This window comes from Gouania willdenowi, unplaced genomic scaffold (genome assembly GCF_900634775.1).
Source record: "Gouania willdenowi unplaced genomic scaffold, fGouWil2.1 scaffold_120_arrow_ctg1, whole genome shotgun sequence".
Lineage (NCBI taxonomy): Eukaryota > Metazoa > Chordata > Actinopteri > Blenniiformes > Gobiesocidae > Gouania > Gouania willdenowi.
The window spans coordinates 449,506-472,173 of NW_021144868.1; the positions used below are offsets into that span (position 1 = coordinate 449,506).

General features: G+C 41.1%; 2 protein-coding genes across 4 annotated transcripts; both read right to left on the reverse strand.

The window, feature by feature from the left end:
- Positions 1 to 333: 333 nt before the first annotated feature.
- LOC114458493 (low-density lipoprotein receptor-related protein 12-like) lies at positions 334 to 17,394 on the reverse strand. Of its 3 annotated transcripts, XM_028440868.1 has the most exons (13): positions 17,073 to 17,394; positions 15,204 to 15,260; positions 13,596 to 13,731; positions 13,309 to 13,511; positions 8,678 to 8,925; positions 7,353 to 7,502; positions 7,071 to 7,292; positions 6,337 to 6,603; positions 5,928 to 6,130; positions 4,776 to 4,908; positions 3,474 to 3,552; positions 2,849 to 3,374; positions 334 to 2,803 (listed from the first exon to the last, which is right to left on the reverse strand). In XM_028440868.1, exons 1-13 carry the CDS (start codon positions 17,116 to 17,118, stop codon positions 2,734 to 2,736), a joined length of 2,340 nt encoding a protein of 779 aa, XP_028296669.1. In that variant the 5' UTR covers positions 17,119 to 17,394; the 3' UTR covers positions 334 to 2,733. The 3 variants fall into 3 exon arrangements, with proteins under 3 accessions (XP_028296669.1, XP_028296668.1, XP_028296670.1); XM_028440867.1 differs by having other exon boundaries at positions 337 to 2,803; positions 2,849 to 3,552; XM_028440869.1 differs by lacking the exons at positions 15,204 to 15,260; positions 17,073 to 17,394 and adding an exon at positions 13,910 to 14,020 and having other exon boundaries at positions 337 to 2,803; positions 2,849 to 3,552.
- Positions 17,395 to 17,581: 187 nt separating this feature from the next.
- On the reverse strand, positions 17,582 to 21,038 carry LOC114458501 (protein N-terminal glutamine amidohydrolase-like). Its single transcript, XM_028440885.1, has 6 exons — positions 20,855 to 21,038; positions 20,588 to 20,687; positions 20,471 to 20,521; positions 20,250 to 20,398; positions 17,918 to 18,042; positions 17,582 to 17,838 (listed from the first exon to the last, which is right to left on the reverse strand). The coding sequence occupies exons 1-6, from the start codon at positions 20,926 to 20,928 to the stop codon at positions 17,702 to 17,704; spliced, it is 636 nt and encodes a 211-aa protein (XP_028296686.1). The 5' UTR covers positions 20,929 to 21,038; the 3' UTR covers positions 17,582 to 17,701.
- Positions 21,039 to 22,668: the final 1,630 nt, after the last annotated feature.

Genomic DNA, 22,668 nt, shown 5'->3' on the forward strand with positions numbered 1-22,668 from the left:
AGTCTGACACAGAACCTTTAGAACATAGAGAAGGTTCTGAAGGTTCTCAGCAACCACTAACATCAGTTTAAACTAAGGTTTTCAAACAAAACTGACCTCATATATATATATATAGCTTTATATGCATATATATATACAGTATATAATATATATAAATACTGTATATACACACATGTATACACAGTATATATAACTATATACTGTGTATACATGTGTGTATATAGATATATTATATATAAATACTGTATATACACATGTATATGTGTGTTTATACAGTATATTTGTTTATATTAAAGATGCACCAAAATTATATTTTTTGGAGAAAAATTTCTTGATTAAAAGAATAAATCTATCAAAAATGTGTTTAACGATGACATTTCAACAATGAACAATATAAAATGAAACAGTGAAAGTGATTAACTTGACCTCAGTCGTGTATAGATTAATAACAAAGTGCAGACCAATCAGAAACTGATCATGTTGGATTAAAGCATCTGATCAATAAAACTAACCCAGTGATAACATTGATCAATACAGTGGTGATTGATCTGAAGCTTCTGATAATATATCACATCAATATTTTTTATATCTTAATTGGTTTTAAGAGTTGTTTCTTTCATTGAGTGAATCTACAGAACTCACTCACACGTGCTGTCCCTTAGAGCAGATGTTTGTTCATAAATGTGTCTGACATTTCATCAGAAAATTTAACCCTGAATTATTTTACGAGTTAAAAATATCAAAATTTACATATGGAGGCCTGAGCATTAGCCCTAGCATTAGCCCTAACATTAGCCCTAGCATTAGCCCTAGCATTAGCCCTAACATTAGTCCTAGCATTAGTCCTAGCATTAGTCCTAGCATTAGCCCTAACATTAGTCCTAGCATTAGCCCTAGCATTAGCCCTAGCATTAGTCCTAGCATTAGTCCTAGCATTAGCCCTAACATTAGTCCTAGCATTAGCCCTAACATTAGTCCTAGCATTAGCCCTAACATTAGTCCTAGCATTAGTCCTAGCATTAGCCCTAGCATTAGTCCTAGCATTAGCCCTAGCATTAGCCCTAACATTAGCCCTAACATTAGTCCTAGCATTAGCCCTAACATTAGTCCTAGCATTAGCCCTAACATTAGTCCTAGCATTAGCCCTAGCATTAGCCCTAACATTAGTCCTAGCATTAGCCCTAGCATTAGCCCTAGCATTAGCCCTAGCATTAGCCCTAGCATTAATTCTAGCATTAGCCCTAGCATTAATTCTAGCATTAGCTCTAGCATTAAATCTAGCGTTAACCCTAGCATTAGCTCTAGTATTAGCCCTAGCATCAGGCTGTGGTGTAGGAGTCATCGAGGACATGACAGAAACTGTACTTACTTACTGTAAACAGTAATAATAATAAAAATAATCCGTAAATCCTCTTGTGCCCTCGTATTAACCCTAACACAAACATTAGCTCTAGAATTAACACTAGCATTAGCCCTAGTATTAGCCATAACATTAGCTCTAGCATTAGTCCTAGCATTAACTAACATTAACCCTAACATTAGCTCTAATATTAACCTTAGCATTAACTAGCATTAGCCCTAGTATTAGCCCTAGCATCAGGCTGTGGTGTAGGAGTCATCGAGGACATGACACAGAAACTGTACTTACTTACTGTAAACAGTAATAATAATAATCAGTAAATAGTAATAATAATAATAATCAGTAAATAGTAATAATAATAATCAGTAAATAGTAATAATAATAATCAGTAAATATTAATAATAATAATCAGTAAATATTAATAATAATAATAATAACAATAATCAGTAAATCCTCTTGTACTGAAATAATTTGAGTAAATTAATGTAACTTTGAACAAAATCCTAGAGAAAAAATGATGATGAAAGTGGGTGAAAGGTCATAATCTTATATTTAACTGTTAAGATGTTCAGTTTATACTTCATCTTTTGAAAATATGAAGGATTAATGATTATCTTTTGATCACTGTAACGTAACTTAATCAGTACAGGTAATTGATATCAATGTATTGGTCATGACTCATGTAACTATTGAGTTACTGTAACAATTCTATAATCATAAAAATGTGTTTTATTAAAGGTTAGTTTAGGGTAAGTTAGTTTATATAACCATTAGTTAAATCCTACTTTTTAATATCATATAATTAATTTAGTTGCTATCAGTTTAAATATTGATGATCACCAGGTTTAGGAAGAAATGGGACTTAATCAGAAGAATTAGAAAGTTTACATAAAGATCTGAAAATAGACAATATTTCTTTTTCAACATTTTCCCATATTTAAGATCCTGATGAAGAGCTGATTCTAAAATGGGAACCTTGAGTGAAGGAGTCATGGAGCTCCACCCAGCTGTGCTGTTAGCTCTTTATGAACTATATTATTATTAATATTAATAATAGTTATTAAAGGGTGAGGCTCATACTCATGTAATGGTTAAAAACACTTAGATGAACTGAAACACGTGCACAGACACGTGCGCTGATCGCAGTATTTGCTCACGTCACAACAACTTGGGTTTGTGTGCATCACTAATATATATCTATACATACATACACAGTCTGGTATAGAAATGAGGTCAGTTTAAAGTGAAGACGAAACTTTAAAGTCCAGTTCTTTAAACGAAGCCAGTCCAGCGTTAACTGGTTAAAGTAGTTTAAACTAACCTAGTTAACACTTTAACTCTAGGCTCGTTTAAACGAACCTAGAGTTAAAGTGTTAGAAGAGCAGCAGCAGTTCGTCGTCGCTACTGTCGTTCTTGGTGGTGCTGGACCCCCTGGGGCTGGACCCCCTGGGGCTGGACCCCCTGGGGCTGGACCCCCTGGGGCTGGACCCCCTGCAGGCGTCAGGGACCCGCGCCGTGTGGACAATCTTGCAGCTCTCACATGGACCAGCTCTGGGGGACGGGGTTATGGTGGGGGGTGAGGGGGGCTGGGCCACAGTGGGGGACGAAGGGGGCGGAATCAGCAGCTCCACATCCTCTTCTTCGTCCCTGGCCCCACCCCTTCCAGTGTCTGGCTGGTTCTGACTGGCTCTGGTGAGGGTTCTGGTGAGACGCTGCAGGTTCAGCGATAGGAGCTGCAGAGCCGAAGGGGGCGGAGCCTGGATGCCTGACTCATCACCTGGACAAGCGGTTACTATGGTGACGGGGCTGGAAGTGGGCGGGGCCTGCATGGGCCTATCAGGGCTAGAGGCGGTGAGTGCCGTCACAGTAACAACGGCCTCTATGGCCGAGGTAGGCGGGGCTTTGTGCTGCTCCATACCGCCCACTGCCCCGAGGCCTCGCCCCCTCTCGCCCTCAGAGTCCATGTCGTCGGCAGTGGTCGAAACCGAAGCAGAACCCGTGGAACCCTCCACGTCTGCAGACACAAGGGCCAAAGAACCGGACCGCTGTGAGCGGGAGAAGGTGAAGAGGCGGCGCCACACGTTACCATGACGACCAGATGAAGGAAGGTTACCATGATGACCAGAAGAGGAAAGGATGGAGAAGCCAAGCTGAGAGCGAACGGCCAGACGGAGGTTGTCCAGAACAGAAGCCTGAGGACAGGGAGCAGCTGTTAGGGTCGTTCATTGAGAGATTAGGGTTCTGTCCATGTCAAAGGGCCAAGACACAATAAACACCCAACTTTGGGGGACTGAGCCTTCACTGGCCCCGCCCCCACCCTCCAGAACCCACCCCCTCAACCCATGTAGAAGAGAACACAGACTCATTACAGAACTTTAAAACCCTCCTGAACCTTTCTTTTACTTTAATTGTTATTTCTTTATATTTCTGTGTTCTGTAAAGTTGCTTTGAGTTCCAAAAAAAGCACTACATAAAATTATTATCACAAAAATTAGTCACATTATCTTAAAGGGATAAACTAGTGATAAACAGATTATTATTGATGAGTCATTTCTGGACTATAAGACACTACTTTTTTCTCACGCTTTGAACCCTGGGACTTAAACAATGACGAGGTTCATTTGTGGATTTTTTTTCTGGTTTTACGAGCTTCATGACGTTAAAAAATTGAGCTCCATCACATTAGACCAGGTGGATTAAATAAATCATTAACATTAAATAGTTTTCACTCCCACTGAATCATTCTGATCAGTGATTTTGTCATGAACACGCCCTCGTCATGGCAACGACACAAAGACATGTTGTCAGAGAGAGAGCGCTGCAGCACAATAGAAACAATAAAAAGCATAAAGTTATTAAATCACCACATTAGGTTTGTTTAGAAGCGATCACGTCCGTATTCTATGAGATCAGTCAGTGGTAGTTCATAGTAGGAGGAACAGATGTTAAATACTAAATAAATAGTTTTATTTCTACAAATTTATGTCTTTTATCAGATTCTACCTAAACCACCACATTGGTACAAACTTTATTTATTAATTTATCATATTCATGTTTCATAGAATTAAACCAGATAAATCACACACACTGTTTTATTTTACACCCACAAATAAAGCCTTTATAACACTACAGAGTACAGTATGTACACCTCTATGTACACACAACCTTCACACACATACTCATTTAGACATAATAAACAACTCTACTTAAGCTCCTCCCACTCACTATATGAATATATACTTCTGACAGGCACTGAACTAGTTATTATTAGGGAGTGGGCACCGCAAAAATGGCTGCTCACTGCTCCTCAGGGATGGATTAAATGCAGAGGACAAATTTCATATCTGTAATAACATACAGTATATGACCAATAAAGCCAATTTTAATGTTATCATTACATCATAATAACCTGTACCTGGTTTCCTGAGCACACGGGGAAATCGTCCACAGGAGGAATCAGTCCCTGAGCAATCAGCTGACCATAAGAGGGCGGGGCTTCCCTCCTCAGTAGCTCTGCCTCAACACGGGACAGCTGTGTTTCAAACGACCTGCAGACCAATCAAAGCAGAGCACCACTTTAAACCAATCAGAAAAGAGCAGCCTGCAGCACCATATAGTGATTCAGAGGGTGAACAATATCACCATTCAAGTTCGTTAGCATAGCATTAGGGCTGTAACGATACACAAAAATCACGGTTCGATACGTACCTCGGTTTTGAGGTCACGGTTCGGTTCATTTTCAGTACAGTTTGGAACAAAATGCAAAACATAAATTTGCTTGTTGTTTATTCAAAACTTTAGTAAACAACAATGTATTTAACATTATAGAGAATATGAAAATAAAGTTAAAAATACTATACTGTTGTAAAGTGCTGCCTGGTAATAATAATATTCTCAAACAAAAACTACATAAATTATAACAAAATCATCTCTTCACAGCTTATTAACAGCTTTTATCTGCTGATATAAAAACTCTGATGACAGTTGTTACAGTTTTGATCAGATCTGAATGATTAGGAGAGGCTGTTTAAATGCTGAGTCAGCTGTGTTTACATTAAAGACGTTTTCTTTTTATCACAGTGATGTTCACACTCAGGTGGTGACGTTTCTCCGTTACAGTATTTCACCTGAAGCTGAAGTGTTCCTAAGCAGGAGACTTTAGCGACAGGGGGAGGGGCCTCCAGCTCTGGTTTCTAGCTAGCGTTAGCCATGACGTACACGGGCTGCACATGTAGCTGCAGGTGGAAGTAAACTCACCTGTGCACAACCCTGTACCTGAACCCAACGTCCTGTACCCAAACGTTTAATACAAATACATGTATTGTTACACCCTTACATAGCATGCTAGCAGCAGCAATGAGCAGTGAAAGCTACAAATGGAGCAGGAGGAGGAGCACACTGCACTGAGCCCGCCTCCATCATGCTCTGATTGGTCCTTTTCTCAGCCTAAAGAAGGCACTCTATTGGCTGAAGATAGATTATGACATCATGAGAGAGCCACGGCCACTGATATAGAACACAGGGCGTGTCCACTGATACACTGACTCCAAACCGACCAATCACTGACCTGCGTTCAAACATGCGCAGAGAGTAGAGTTTGCATGTGCAGCCCAGGGCGATGACCAATAGGAGGCCACAGATCAGACTGCCAATCACAGCGGCCGTGATCACCCTTGTCGGCACGACGACCGGACAGCTCTCCTCATCACTGGCATCGCCGCAGTCGTCCTGAGCGTCGCACACCCATGACTCAAACACACAGCGGTTATTCTGAAACCAGATGGAACTCAGACTTAGATAAGTCAGAGTTAACTAAGTCAGGGTTCGATGTTATTCTGTGGATTTGATCCAGAGTTAAAATATTTAGAGAGGTAATCTAAAGTTATTGCAGAATTGAATAAGTCTGCATGAGCTCAAAATTAATTCCTACTTTGATGAGAGGAAACTCTGACTTGGATAAGTCAAGCTTAGCCTACCTTGCAGTGAAAGTTCCCGGGCTGGCAGGAGAAACAGTTCTTCTCGTCGGAGCCGTTAGGGCAGCGGTTCTGGTAGTTGCAGCGGTCTGACGGAGGGTAACACGCCCCGTTCCTAGAACACGGGAACTCATTGTGTTCACACCAGGAACAGTTCTGTTCATCTGACCCATTGGGACAGTTCCAGAAACCATCACAGCGCTGCTGCTCTGAGAAACAACCCAGACTGTTCCCACACGGAACCTCCCACGGCAGACAGAACCCCTCCACCTGAACAGACAGAACCACAGACACAATGAACTACAGACACACTGAACCACAGACACACTGAACCACAGACACACTGAACTACAGACACACTGAACTACAGACACACTGAACTACAGACACACTGAACTACAGACACACTGAACTACAGACACACTGAACCACAGACACACTGAACCACAGACACACTGAACTACAGACACACTGAACCACAGACACACTGAACTACAGACACACTGAACCACAGACACACTGAACCACAGACACACTGAACTACAGACACACTGAACTACAGACACACTGAACTACAGACACACTGAACCACAGACACACTGAACCACAGACACACTGAACTACAGACACACTGAACTACAGACACACTGAACCACAGACACACTGAACTACAGACACACTGAACCACAGACACACTGAACTACAGACACACTGAACCACAGACACACTGAACCAACCTGGTAGGTGGCGTTGAATCCTCGGGCCGCGTTGATCTTGTCTGCGTTGAAGTGAACTCGGACCCTCCCAGAGGAAGAAACCACGGTCAGAGGAGATCTACAGTCGAAGGCTGTGAGAACCCTGAGCAGACGGCGAGGGTTCTCCTCCAGACCATCATACACCTTCACAAAGTCTCCATAACCAGTACCATCCAGCTTAAAGTCCCAGAACCTCAGGACCACCTGCAGAACACGTGATACCATCAGAACAATAACAATAATAACAATAATATTGATCTGTACCTTGCGATGGTCTCCAGTGTCGATGAGCCACGTACAGTTACTGCCTGGAGGGTAAAAGTCTGGATAGTTTGGAGAACTGAAGGAACCAAAGAAGTTCTTCAGACGTTCTCCACATGACGGAACATCACAATCAATCTCATCTCCCAGATCCTGGAGTGACATCATTATATTCATCAATGACATCATCATCATCAAATGTCTTACACCTGTTACACACACTTGTAACATACATCCGTAACACACACTTGTTACGGGTGTATTACGTGTGTGCGTTACCAATGTCTTACAGGTGTGTGTTACTGATGTGTTACAGTTGTGTTACAGGTGTGTGTTACTGATGTGTTACAGTTGTGTTACAGGTGTGTGTTACTGATGTGTTACAGTTGTGTTACAGGTGTGTGTTACTGATGTGTTACAGTTGTGTTACAGGTGTGTGTTACTGATGTGTTACAGTTGTGTTACAGGTGTGTGTTACTGATGTGTTACAGTTGTGTTACAGGTGTGTGTTACTGATGTGTTACAGGTGTGTGTTACTGATGTGTTACAGGTGTGTGTTACAGGTGTGTGTTACTGATGTGTTACGGGTGTGAGTTACTGATGTGTTACAGGTGTGTGTGTTACTGATGTGTTACAGGTGTGTGTGTTACTAATGTGTTGCAGGTCTGTGTGTTACAGGTGTGTGTGTTACTAATGTGTTGCAGGTGTGTGTGTTACAGGTGTGTGTGTTACTAATGTGTTGCAGGTGTGTGTGTTACAGGTGTGTGTGTTACTAATGTGTTGCAGGTGTGTATGCTACTGATGTGTTACAGGTGTGTGTGTTACTGATGTGTTACAGGTGTGAGTTACTGATGTGTTACAGGTGTGTGTGTTACTGATGTGTTACAGGTGTGTGTGTTACTGATGTGTTACAGGTGTGAGTTACTAATGTGTTGCAGGTGTGTGTGTTACAGGTGTGTGTGTTACTAATGTGTTGCAGGTGTGTATGCTACTGATGTGTTACAGGTGTGTGTGTTACTGATGTGTTACAGGTGTGAGTTACTAATGTGTTGCAGGTGTGTGTGTTACAGGTGTGTGTGTTACTAATGTGTTGCAGGTGTGTGTGTTACTGATGTATTACAGTTGTGTGTTACAGACAGTGTTGGGCAGAAACGCGTTACTTGTAACGCGTTTCCGCCCCAATGTCACTTTTGACAGTAACTAGTACTGTAACGCAATATTTGTCTAAAGAAATAACGCCGTTAGCATTACAATATGGTGCGTTGGTCCGTTACTTTGCTAGCTGCAGTGCACTTCTATGTTACTGATGTGTTACAGTTGTGTGTTACCTGGCAGTCGATGCTGCCGTCACAGCGCAGGCTGCGAGGCAGGCAGGTGTAGACGCGGGTGTAGCGGGACAGGCAGGGGAACTGGTTGGAGCTGCAGGGATGGAAGGAGAATGGAGAGTCCACACAGAGCTCCTCATCAGAGTTATCTCCACACTCATCCATGGAGTTACAGCGCCACCACTCAGGGATGCACTTCCCATTGGTGCAGTGGAATTGGTCCAGCTCACAGGTGGAGGCCCCCGCCTTACCTACGCACACACAGACATATTAGCAGTGTTTGAAATAACGGCATTTAAAGTAACAGCGTTAGGTAACGGCGTTTGTTTTTTAGTAACGGGGTAATCTAACTAATTACTTTTTACGCCATTACAATGCCGTTATCGTTACTGAACGTTAAATGCGGTGCGTTACATGCATTGATTAAATAAACTTTTATCCGAAAGCATCCCGGCTTCTGAATCAGCTGTTGTGAGGAGGTGGGTTAGAAACAAGGTGAGCGACGACGTGCCAGCACCCGCGACACACACACACACACACACTACAGATGTGATGAATCAGCAGAGATGGTGAGCGTGGAGCAATCTGATGAAAAGGATACATTTTTTTTTTATTTTATTTTTTTTTTAAAGGATTTTTTTGGCTCTAGTGGCCTTTATATGACAGTTGTGTGACAGGAAGGGGGTGAGAGAGAGCAGGGAATGACACGCAGGAAAGGGTCCCAGGCCGGGAATCGAACCTGGACCCGCTGCAGGTGAGGAACTACAGCCTCCGTACATGGGGCGGGCACTCAACCCACTGAGCTACACACCACCCTACATTTTTAAGGTGACGATACAAACACTACTTTATATTAATTGTGGTTAAATGCAAGAACGTGTATGTGAAGTGTTCATTATATCCAGGAGTGAAGACTTTGTTCACATCTGTTGTAAACAACTCAAAATTAATGAAGCACCTCACGATACACACGCATCTAAAAAAATGTGAATTCTTTGACATAGAGCAACTTTTTTTTTTTTAATAGTAACGTAAATAGTTACTTTCCTTGGTAATGAGTTACTTTTATTATAGAGTAATTTAGTTACTAACGCAGGTACTTTTTTGAACAAGTAGTGATAAATTATAACGAATTACGTTTTTAAAGTAACGTTCCCAACACTGCATATTAGTGAATATAAACACACACACAGACACACTAGTGCAGGGGTCTGCAACCTGTGGCTCCGGAGCCTCATATGGCTCTTTGACCCTTTTGCAATGGCTTTTTGTAGCTTTAAAAAAAAAATCTTACAGAGGGTGTTGATGATTAATGACATTCACGTCAAATAACATTATGATAAAACAATTGGTTGACCTAAAAATAAATCACATTGTTCAATAACTCACTAACCTTAAGTTTTAAATCTATGTAAAATAACTTGACTAACAAAAAGACTACTTTGGAAGAAAATAGAGATTGTGTGGGGAAAGATGTATTTAATTGCTAAAATGCCGCCTTAGTGCATGTATTAACCAACACGATCATGTGTTATCAAATTCAAGCTAATTTTTGTAGCCTTTTAAATCCATTAACTTATAAATTATTTAAATTTTTTTGCTAACCCTAACTGCATTGACTTCATTGAGAAGGTTTTTTTTTTTCTTCTTTTCGGCTCCGGAAGGACTTTAATCCAGGAGAGATGAGGCAGAACATCTCCATTGAGAGTGAAGGTTGTAGACCCCTGCACTAGTGATTATAAACACACACTAGTGATTATAATCACACACTAGTGATTATAAACACACACTAGTGATTATAATCACACACTAGTGATTATAAACACACACTAGTGATTATAATCACACACTAGTGATTATAAACACACACTAGTGATTATAATCACACACTAGTGATTATAAACACACACACTAGTGATTATAATCACACACACAAACACACTAGTGAATATAAACACGCACACTAGTGATTATAAACACACACACTAGTGATTATAAACACACACTAGTGATTATAATTACACACACACACACACTAGTGATTATAAACACACACTAGTGAATATAAACACACACTAGTGATTATAATTACACACACACACACACTAGTGATTATAAACACACACTAGTGAATATAAACACACACTAGTGATTATAATTACACACACACACACACACACTAGTGAATATTAACACACACACACACACACTAGTGATTATAATCACACACACACACACACATACACACACACACTAGTGATTATAATTACACACACACACTAGTAAATATAAACACACAAACACACACAAGTGATTATTAACACACACACACACACACTAGTGATTATAATTACACACACACACTAGTAAATATAAACACACAAACACACACAAGTGATTATTAACACACACACACACACACACTAGTGTTTATAAAAAAACACACTAGTGAATATAAACACACACACTAGTGATTATAATCACACACACACACACTAGTAAATATAAACACACGCACACACACAAGTGATTATTAACACACGCACACACACACACTAGTGAATATAAACACATACACTAGTGATTATAATCACACACACACACACACTAGTGAATATTAACACACACACACACACTAGTGATTATAATCACACACACACACACATACACACACTAGTGATTATAATTACACACACACACTAGTAAATATAAACACACAAACACACACAAGTGATTATTAACACACACACACACACACTAGTGTTTATAAAAAAACACACTAGTGAATATAAACACACACACTAGTGATTATAATCACACACACACACACTAGTAAATATAAACACACGCACACACACAAGTGATTATTAACACACGCACACACACACACACTAGTGAATATAAACACATACACTAGTGATTATAATCACACACACACACACACACTAGTGAATACTAACACACACACACACACACACACTAGTGAATATAAACACACATACACACACACTAGTGATTAAAATCACACACACACTAGTGAATATAAACACACACACTAGTGATTATAATCACACACACACACACACACACACACACACACTAGTGAATATAAACACACACACACACACACACACACTGGTGAATATAAACACACACACACACACACACACTAGTGAATAAACACACACACACACACACTAGTGAATATAAACACACACACACTAGTGATTAAAATCACACACACACTAGTGAATATAAACACACACACTAGTGATTATAATCACACACACACACTAGTGAATATAAACACACACACACACACACTAGTGAATATAAACACACACACACTAGTGAATATAAACACACACACACACTAGTGATTAAAAGCACACACACACACTAGTGAATATAAACACACACACTAGTGATTATAATCACACACACACACTAGTGAATATAAACACACACACACTAGTGATTATAATCACACACACACACACACACACACACTGGTGAATATAAACACACACACACACACTAGTGAATATAAACACACACACTAGTGATTATAATCACACACACACACACACACACACACACTAGTGTTTATAAAACACACACACACACACTAGTGTTTATAAAACACACACACACACACTAGTGAATATAAACACACACACACTAGTGATTATAATCACTCACACACACACTGGTGAATATAAACACACACACACACACTAGTGAATATAAACACACACACACACACACACACACACACTAGTGAATATAAACACACACACACTAGTGATTATAATCACACACACACACACACACACACACACACACACACACACACACACACACACACACACACACACACACTAGTGTTTATAAAAACACACACACACACTAGTGATTATAATCACACACACACACACACACACTGGTGAATATAAACACACACACACTAGTAAATATAAACACACACACACTAGTGAATAATAACACACACACACACACACACTAGTGAATATAAACACACATACACACACACACACTAGTGAATATAAACACACACACACTAGTGATTATAATCACTCTCACACACACACACACACACACACTAGTGATTAAAATCACACACACACACTAGTGAATATAAACACACACACACACACTAGTGATTATAATCACACACACACACACACACACACTAGTGAATATAAACACACACACACACACTAGTGATTATAATCACACACACACACACACACACTGGTGAATATAAACACACACACACACACACACACACTGGTGAATATAAACACACACACACACACACACACACACACACTAGTGAATATAAACACACACACACACACTAGTGAATATAAACACACACACACACACACACTAGTGTTTATAAAAAACACACACACACACACTAGTGAATATAATCACACACACACACACACACACACACTAGTGAATATAAACACACACACACTAGTGATTATAATCACACACACACACACACACACACTAGTGAATATAAACACACACACACACACTAGTGAATATAAACACACACACACAGTCAGGACCTCACTAATCAATGTGATCAATGAACCAACCAATGACGTAGGATAGTCTGAAGCCTTTCCCACTCAGCGAGTCATCAGAGTGGAAGCTAATCCAGACGTGCTGATTGGTGGAGATGAAGGGGGGGGGCAGGGCAGAGCCACAAACCCTCAGTCCGTCATCACCATGGTAACTAGTGAGAGACATCCAGTCTGAGGAGCAGCGCTGAGAACCCTGGAGATCAAAGTCCTGGAAGCTGCACATGATGCACAGAGAACACATCCAATCAGATCACATGATACAGGTAGGTGGGAGGAGCCTGTGTGTCTGAAGTATGAACCTAATAGTGATGGAGTCTCCAGGCCTTGCTCTGATGGTCCAGCTACAGTTCACTGTGTTTGGATACTGGAACGGCCACCCAGGGCTGGAGACCACCCCAGAGGAAGCCCTCAGGACCTCAGCCACGCCCCCACACGCTGATTAGAAACACACACACACACTAGTTATTATACACACACACATGCACGCACACACACACACTAGTGATTATAAACAAACACACACACACACAGACAGTAATGATTATGAGCACACACACACACACTAGTGTTTATATAAAACAAGTTTTATCTGTTGTATAAATTGTATGTCTACCTTTAGTATAGGAATGTCTTTTCTGTTGTGCCTGAGCACTTTATCTGTTCACCGTGGGAAGTGAAAAACGTCTTCTCGATTCCCTTGTATGTTTGTGCAAAGGAATTGACAATAAAGCTGACTTTGACTAGTGATTATAAACAAACAAACACACACACACACACACACAGTAATGATTATGAGCACACACACATTAGTGATTAGAAACACAAGTTATTACACACACACACGTACACGCACACACACTAGTGATTATAAACAAACACACACACACTAGTTATTATACACACACACGCATGCACGCACACACACACTAGTGATTATAAACAAACAAACACACACTAGTTATTATACACACACACGCATACACACACTACTGACTATAAACAAACACACGCACAGTAATGATTATAAACACACACACACACTATAGTGATTATAAAAACACACACGCACACACACGTGATTAGAAACACACACACATGCACTCACACTAGGGATGTAACGATTAATCGTAAGGCAGTTAAAAATCGATTCATAGGTACCACGGTTCACATCAATGCTCTGAAAATTGAATCTGCTACTATTTTCTTTCTTGCCGCCATTTACTGTTAAACATGTTCATAAATGATTCTTTACTCCTTTAGCACCGAAAGAATATCTGTAATATTACGTGAATATCTGTAAAAGTCATGTTTTTCTATTAGCTCTGTCTGCTAGCATAGCTTCTCTTCTTCACTGGTGGAATAACTGCATGCCAACCGACTACTGGGTTACCAGCGCCCTCTGCTGGTCTAAACAAATATCTGACGTAAATACAGTAAAATGAATGTTTTTTTTTTTGTTTGTTTTTTTAAAGTCCAATTGTTAAGGCACAAAATACATTTTCAGTTGCACTTTTAAAAAGAAAAAGAACTATTATGTAGTTTTGAATTGTTTATTATAGAACCAGAATTTAAATTAATAGGCTTCTTCATTTGTATTATTCCTTTATTTATTTCATTCAAGATTTATTTTTAGTTAAATTGCATCATTTTGCATAGTTTATCAAGGGATTCTTTTGACAATGAAAAATAAAAGGAAAATAATACAGTATTTTCCCCAAAAAAATAAAGGAATATTTTTCAGTCATTTGTCAACAGTCCCATTTTGTAAAATAAATCATGAGAAAATCGTATCGTGAACCCAGAATCGTGAATCGAATCGTATCGGGAGTTGAGTGAATCGTTACATCCCTAACGCACACACAACAGTGATTATACACAAACACACACACGCACAGAGGGAGCGTTACCATTGGTCAGCTCTGAAACGTAAACATTGTCCATCTTCTGAGAGGCAGCAATGCATCCTGGGAAAAAAAAGACATTTCATTTTGATGGTAAATTACAATCTTGATGTGATTTTGTCGTAACTCACTCGCTGCCATTGACGTAAATATTAGCAGGGTTAGGGTTAGCAGCTTGCGTTTGGATTTGAAATGACGTATTTTTACGTCAATTGTGTTTTTCAAGGGCGGTTGCTAGGAGACACTGTTACGGACCTCTCACATGAATATCAGCCTTGTACTATGATGTAGTGACCAACTGGTGCCATGTAGGTGGCAGCAGCGCACCTTTGGATGAGAGATTAGCCATGATGAACACCATCAGAGGGGAGGGAGAAACCAGGGACGAGGGATAAAATGGTGCTGAGAAGAGAGATTGTGAAGTTCCCACCAGCTCACAGCAGCGTACGCTCCAGCAGAGCATGTGTGGACCTAAGTGGACTATTGAGTGTGAGAAGAAACGATCAACAACCCGGGGCAAACGGTGAGACTCAGCGTGTCGGGGAATAGGAGGAAGTTGTGTGTGTAGAGAAGATAACAAAGTGGTAATAATTTTGCCATCAAAAGCTCAGTCTCAGTGTTGTTTTTGTAGTTTTATAGAAGGAAACCAATGTTCAGATGTTTGAGGTGTCACTGAAGCAAAAGTAAAGTTCTTACCATGAACATTGGACAGAATCTGTAAGTGAGCAACATATTTTATTACTTTGTTTTTACAATTTTTTTCCATTATGAGTAGTTGTTCAAGACCACATGCACTTTGTAATTTAATGTTTTTATTTTATTGTTTGTGTTCACAATTGTTCATGTTGAAAATACAACTATTATAAATGCATTGTTTTATTTCCTGTCACAGGGTCACTTTCACAGGTGGGTTAAAATATGTGCTTCATAACAAAACAATAATCGTGATTAGTCGACTGATCAAAAAAATAAGATTGATAGATTAGTCTACTACAAAATAAGCGTTGGTTGCATCTCTGATAATACATTAATATATATTTATATATAATAATGATATTTACAGTAAGGGTGTAACAATACATGTATTTGTATTAAACGTTTGGGTACAGGACGTTGGGTTCAGGTACAGGGTTGTGCACAGGTGAGTTTACTTCCACCTGCAGCTACATGTGCAGCCCGTGTACGTCATGGCTAACGCTAGCTAGAAACCAGAGCTGGAGGCCCCTCCCCCTGTCGCTAAAGTCTCCTGCTTAGGAACACTTCAGCTTCAGGTGAAATACTGTAACGGAGAAACGTCACCACCTGAGTGTGAACATCACTGTGATAAAAAGAAAACGTCTTTAATGTAAACACAGCTGACTCAGCATTTAAACAGCCTCTCCTAATCATTCAGATCTGATCAAAACTGTAACAACTGTCATCAGAGTTTTTATATCAGCAGATAAAAGCTGTTAATAAGCTGTGAAGAGATGATTTTGTTATAATTTATGTAGTTTTTGTTTGAGAATATTATTATTACCAGGCAGCACTTTACAACAGTATAGTATTTTTAACTTTATTTTCATATTCTGTATAATGTTAAATACATTGTTGTTTACTAAAGTTTTGAATAAACAACAAGCAAATTTATGTTTTGCATTTTGTTCCAAACTGTACTGAAAATGAACCGAACCGTGACCTCAAAACCGAGGTACGTATCGAACCGTGATTTTTGTGTATCGTTACAGCCCTAATATTCTCAGTTAGTTCCGACACTGACTGACATTTGACCGACCTTCCTACACGTGACCTGACCGTCCAATCAGGACGAAAACCACAGGTAAACGTGACATCACGGTCAGGCTTCACCTGTGATGACGTCATAGTGTTGCTCACCTGTGAGCAGCAGCAGCAGCAGGTGAGCTGCCCGGAGGTGACGCATCCTGACGGGTTAGCCGTTAGCTTAGCATCAGAGACAAAGGAAGAGCTCAGCGCGCTCCCGCGGCTCCGTGCGCGCTCCGCTGAACATCCTCGTTCCCAGATGAATAAATCGAGCACGAGCCCTTCCTGTTTCCGAACAGAACCGAAGCTTCAACCCGAGCCGTCCGAACCACCGGAGCCGTTATCCGTTAGCTGTTATCCGTTAGCTGTTATCCGTTAGCTGTTAGCTCCGCTCCACAACAACAGAGCGGCGGGACCGCGCTCAGGAGCGTGCACTAGACTCCGCCTCTATTGTGACGTCAGACCACCACACACAAACCGTTATGCGTCACAAAGAACCAATATAATTGTAACTGGCAATAATTGCTAAAGCTAACATGACTTGTGTGTTTCAAAGACTAACAATGGTATAATAAATATTCATATAAAATATTAATGAATAAAGAGTCTGAAGGACGGACAAGTTCCCATTAATGTGGTCATGTGACCTTTATTAAAAAGTGAAGCACGGTGGGAGCAGCATCATGCTGTCGGGCTGCTCTGTGCACATGTACACACAAACAACAAATATAAGCCTTTACACATTAAGGATGGGCAGGGCCTGCTGAAGAGGAGGCGGGGCTTGGTGAGTACCTGTGGGTGAAGCTCTGTAGGCTGTAAACAACACCCCATCCCACAAAGGGACTCACACTGATGAAGTCCTCCAGGTTGGTCTGACACTCTGACATCATCAAAGAACAATGACATCATCAAACACACAACGCTGACATCAATCAGAAGAGCTGAGATTGGTCAGAAACCTGCAGTGCTGATGGGAGGGTAGGGTGGGGGGGGCATCTTCCAGGTCCCATCAGAGTTCTTCATGTGAGAACGATCCGAGGAGAACCGGGACAGGAAGTCGTTCGCTGGGATCACACGTAACTTCCTGTAAGAGACAGTGAAGTCATTCACACAGTGATGATGTCACTCAGTCACTCATTGGTTCACTGAACTTTATCAAACAGACATTTATAATAAATTACACGTTATTTTATTCTCTCTAAAGGTTCTGGGTTCTACCTATGGTGGTTCTACCTGTGGTTGTTATGGCCCCCTCCAGGATGTCATACCCAAACTCGAGGGGTCGCAACTTAAACAGGACGTCATACACAGAAAGAATGATTATCAAAAGTATTAACAAAAATCTTAAAAGTAGCAACATAAACTAAAAGGTACTGGAGGTCCTGACCAAACTGAACAAAAGTAGGGTGGATACTGAGCTAACCCTATCCATGGCCGTCCACCCATGGTCCACCTAGCATCCACCCATGGTCCACCCATGGTCCACCTAGCATCCACCCATGGTCCACCCATGGTCCACCTAGCATCCACCCATGGTCCACCTAGCGTCCACTAGGACTAGCAGAAATCTCCAGCTCAAACTAAAATAACAAACTTGCTTCTCTCGACGAGGTCAGTCGCACTCTCTGTTTCTCCCTCCCTTCCTTCTTATCTCTCTCCCAGCTGCTGCTTTGTCAGGTCTTGTGAAACTAACAACAGCCTCTCTCTGTAACTCATCCAAAACTGGAATAATGGAATTAATTAGTTGGTCTCTCAGTGCTATCGATCAGATTTCTTTGACAAAAAGAACCAGGGGTGGTGAACCCGCATGTCCAAGCGGGACGTTTGCGGCTGGATACACACTTGACCCTTGGAACAAGTGGCGAGTTGTGTGTCTGTCCATCCTTTCCGTGGAAGACGTGGAGGACATCTACATGATTGGAATAATGATAGTAGGCATGCTGCTGATCGGAGCTGGTGGCTTCCTAATCTATCATAAAGTCCGTACTACGCTGGTGACTGTTTTGGAAAAGCTGCCAGTGATTTCTGAAGGATGTAGCAGGGCTCTGAACACTCAGACTCATGTGTTGATCGATATCAAAAGCAAGCAAGAGCTGCTTTTGGATCGTCTACGCGTTATGATAACAACTGGGAGAAGTTAGAGACCCAGCTTGGAAGTGGAAACTAGGCCATTCATTGGATTACAGCAGAGAGACCCAGGACAGAAGGCTATTGGAAATTAACATAGCCTGTATCAAATCACATTGCTTATCTCCCTTTCAGCTCCTCAGCTGCCAAGGCTAAAGCCAAGGCTAAAGCCAAGGCTAAAGCCAAGGCTAAAGCCAAGGTTGTCTCAACTCTTATCACCAGGAAGTTTCTGCAGACGGCGGCTCTTACCCCCCACTCCCTCCCCCCGCTCCTTCCCTACATTCCTCCTGGAACTGTTGATGCTGAACTTTTCCACACGTCATCTGGTTGTCAGTAACGCAGCTACAGGTCTTCAACTTCAAATGCCTCGTCGGCCATCTTTCCCCACCTCCCAACCGCAGCTGCATGGAGGCGTGGTTGCAGCGCCAACTGGCAGCACGCCCATGTCCCCAAATGGCTGGACTCCTGTTGTTCTTCCCACCTGACCCCCTCCCCCAGCCGACCTCCCACCCAACCCTTCCTACATGCCTTGTCTCGAGTTGTTTGACTGTGTCATGCTTACATTTATGTTTGCAGAGGCAGTTTTTTTCCTGGTTTCACAGTGTTTTCTCTGTTTAGGGAAATCAGTTTCAAACTGGCAGTTTTTTCCCCCTCACCCCTCCTCTCCTCCTGTTGTTGATCCCTTCTTCACCTAAATATGTGGGCGCCACAAATGGCTGCTCCGGTGTGTTGATGTGTCTTCTTTCACTGCAACTACCAAGTCAAATTCCTCGTATTGTTCTAAACTGTACCTGGTCAATAAAGCTGATTCTGATTCTGATTCTGAAGATGTGAAAAAGTGGGGCGCAGAAGAACTCTCCACATATCTGCTGATGGTCTGATGATGTTCCTCCTCTCAGCTTTTTATAAGCTCCTCCTCCCTCTGCACCTGATTACTGATGGGAATCAGGTGTGTTAGGTGAGAGGGGGGAGGGGGAGGGGGAGGACGCACCAGCTGTGACAGTCGTGGTTCTACCTGTGGTGGTTCTATCTGTAGTGGTTCTACCTGTGGTGGTTCTATCTGTAGTGGTTCTACCTGTGGTGGTTCTAACGTGGTGGTTCTACCTGTGGTGGTTCTACCTGTGGTGGTTCTACCTGTGGTGGTTCTACCTGTGGTGGTTCTACCTGTGGTACTGTGGTTTGAGGTTCTGGTCCGACCGCAGAGCTTTGTGGATGTAGATGTTTGCGTGACAGGGGAACGGCAGCTCAGAGTCCAAATCATAGATCAGATATCCAGACTGAGGAACCGTTTGCAGGAGAACCACGTGGTAGTCCTAAACCAATCAGAACCAATGATGTCAGCACAGAACCAACACAAGAACCCAGGTTTTAGAGATGTGACCGACCCAAATCACTGGCTCTTCTCCTTGCCCTGATTTCTGCTCCCACAGAGGAACCTGCAGAACATAAAGAACCATGAGCTTTATCAAACGGAGGTTCTCAACGTTCTCCAACGTTCTCACCGTTCGGTTCTCATTAGATATAAACACCACGTCCAACTGATCCAACGGTGCTGTTTGTTCACGTCTCACAAAGTCACACAATTTCCAAACGTTCTCCTCACTGAGGAATAAGAAGAACACACTAGCACACATAGATCTATGCACGCACGCACACACACACACACACACACACACACACACACACACACACACACACACACACACACACACACACACACACACACACACACACACACACACACAGTGTATGTATAAATATATATTTACCAGTAACAGGAGGTGTAGACACAGTCTCCTATGGCTGGAGTCACTCCGTTGTGCATCTCTGATCTACTGATCATATTTCTATGATCTTTGTGTCTTTAATCACTCATTTATTGTTTGTCACTCATGGAATCACAGAGAACACTTTACAGTCTGTGAACGAGCGCCATGTTTGTTTGTGTCTTTAATAAAGATTTTGTTTTTAAAAAAAAAAGCGCTTCATAGTCACGTGAGAGTGAGACCGGAAATGCCTTCATCAGGACGGGAACTTTCAGAATAAGAGCGGGAGCGCTGAGGTGGGAGTTAAAAGAGCACAAACATAGAAGCACACACTGTGGCTGTGTCCGAATAGTCCCTCCTATCTCCTTTCCTATCCACTGTTCCTTCAGCCCAGAAGTGTTTAGGTGGCAGCCATGATAAAGAGTGTCCAAGTTCTCTTTAAGCTCAGGAAAAGAGACTCAATGCTTCCTTTATAACCTCCTTTAGCCTAGGAAACACTGATACATCCTTTACCAAAGGAGACCACTTAATGATGACCCACAATTCACGGAAACTCATGATCGATAAGTAACAATAAATTATGTATCATGTAAGTTATTAATGCAATAATATGAACAACTTTAAATAAATCATCTAAAACCCATATATGATTATATGTAGACATATAATCAGATTATAACTGACATTAAACAGACACTCTGTGCTTCTAGAAAAATGATCAGAGACATTTTTATCCACATGATGTTTTATTAATCATAATTAATATTAATGAGTAGAAGGTGAGTGTGAACAACTATTCTCTATGTGACGTTCTTTAGTTTATCTTTAGTTCCTCGTAGCCATGGTAACCTCTTTTCCTTTGATTTACATTCAAACCTGTGATTTATGACTTTATATCAGTGGAAAGTGTTAAATATTAGCTTTTAGTTCATTTTAGGAAATGTGGAGTTTTTTCACCACGACAGACGTCACTAACTTTATTATTGTTATTATTATTACGTCACCTAGTGGAAGTGCGTCTGATTGTCGGAACAAACGTGATCACCTTTTCCTAACACCTTTCCATAACCCTGTGACGTCATCCACACGGTTAAGGAAAAGTGGATAGGAAAGGAGATAGGAGGAATATTTAGACAGTCTATGGCTGCGTCTGAATATTCCCTCCTATCTCCTTTATTATCCACTTTTCCTTAACCCTGTGGATGACGTCACAGGTTTAAGGAAAGGACATCAGGTTATTTAGTTACGTAATAATAATATTAGTGACGTCTGCCGTGGTGATAAAACTCCACATTTCCTAAAATGAACTAAAAGCTCATCTCTACCACTTCAAAGGAAAAGAGGTTACCATGGCTACGAGGAACTAAAGTAAAACTAAAAGAACTTCACAGTGAGAATGGATGCTCACACTCACCTTCTACTCACTAATCAACATTAATACTAAATAAGTAGTATTTATTATAGTGCCATTATTGCCAGATATAGATCTACATAACACTGTAGACATACACATGTAGAACCACACAAAGCGTTCCTAGGTTAATGAAATATGTTCAATAAAACATCAAGTGGTTTTTCTATTGGAACGCTCCTTATCATTGCTTCCACTTAAACACTAATGTGGATAGGAAAGTAGATAGGAGGGAGTATTAGGACAGTCATAGATCTGTAAACATAGATAGGACAGATTAGCAGAGACTACATTATCATAACAGACCTGCAGCCAATCACAGTTGTGTGTAGGTGAACACACACAATCACGTTAAAGATAACAATACACAAACACACTGTTTAAATGATGCAACAAACTAGTGTGT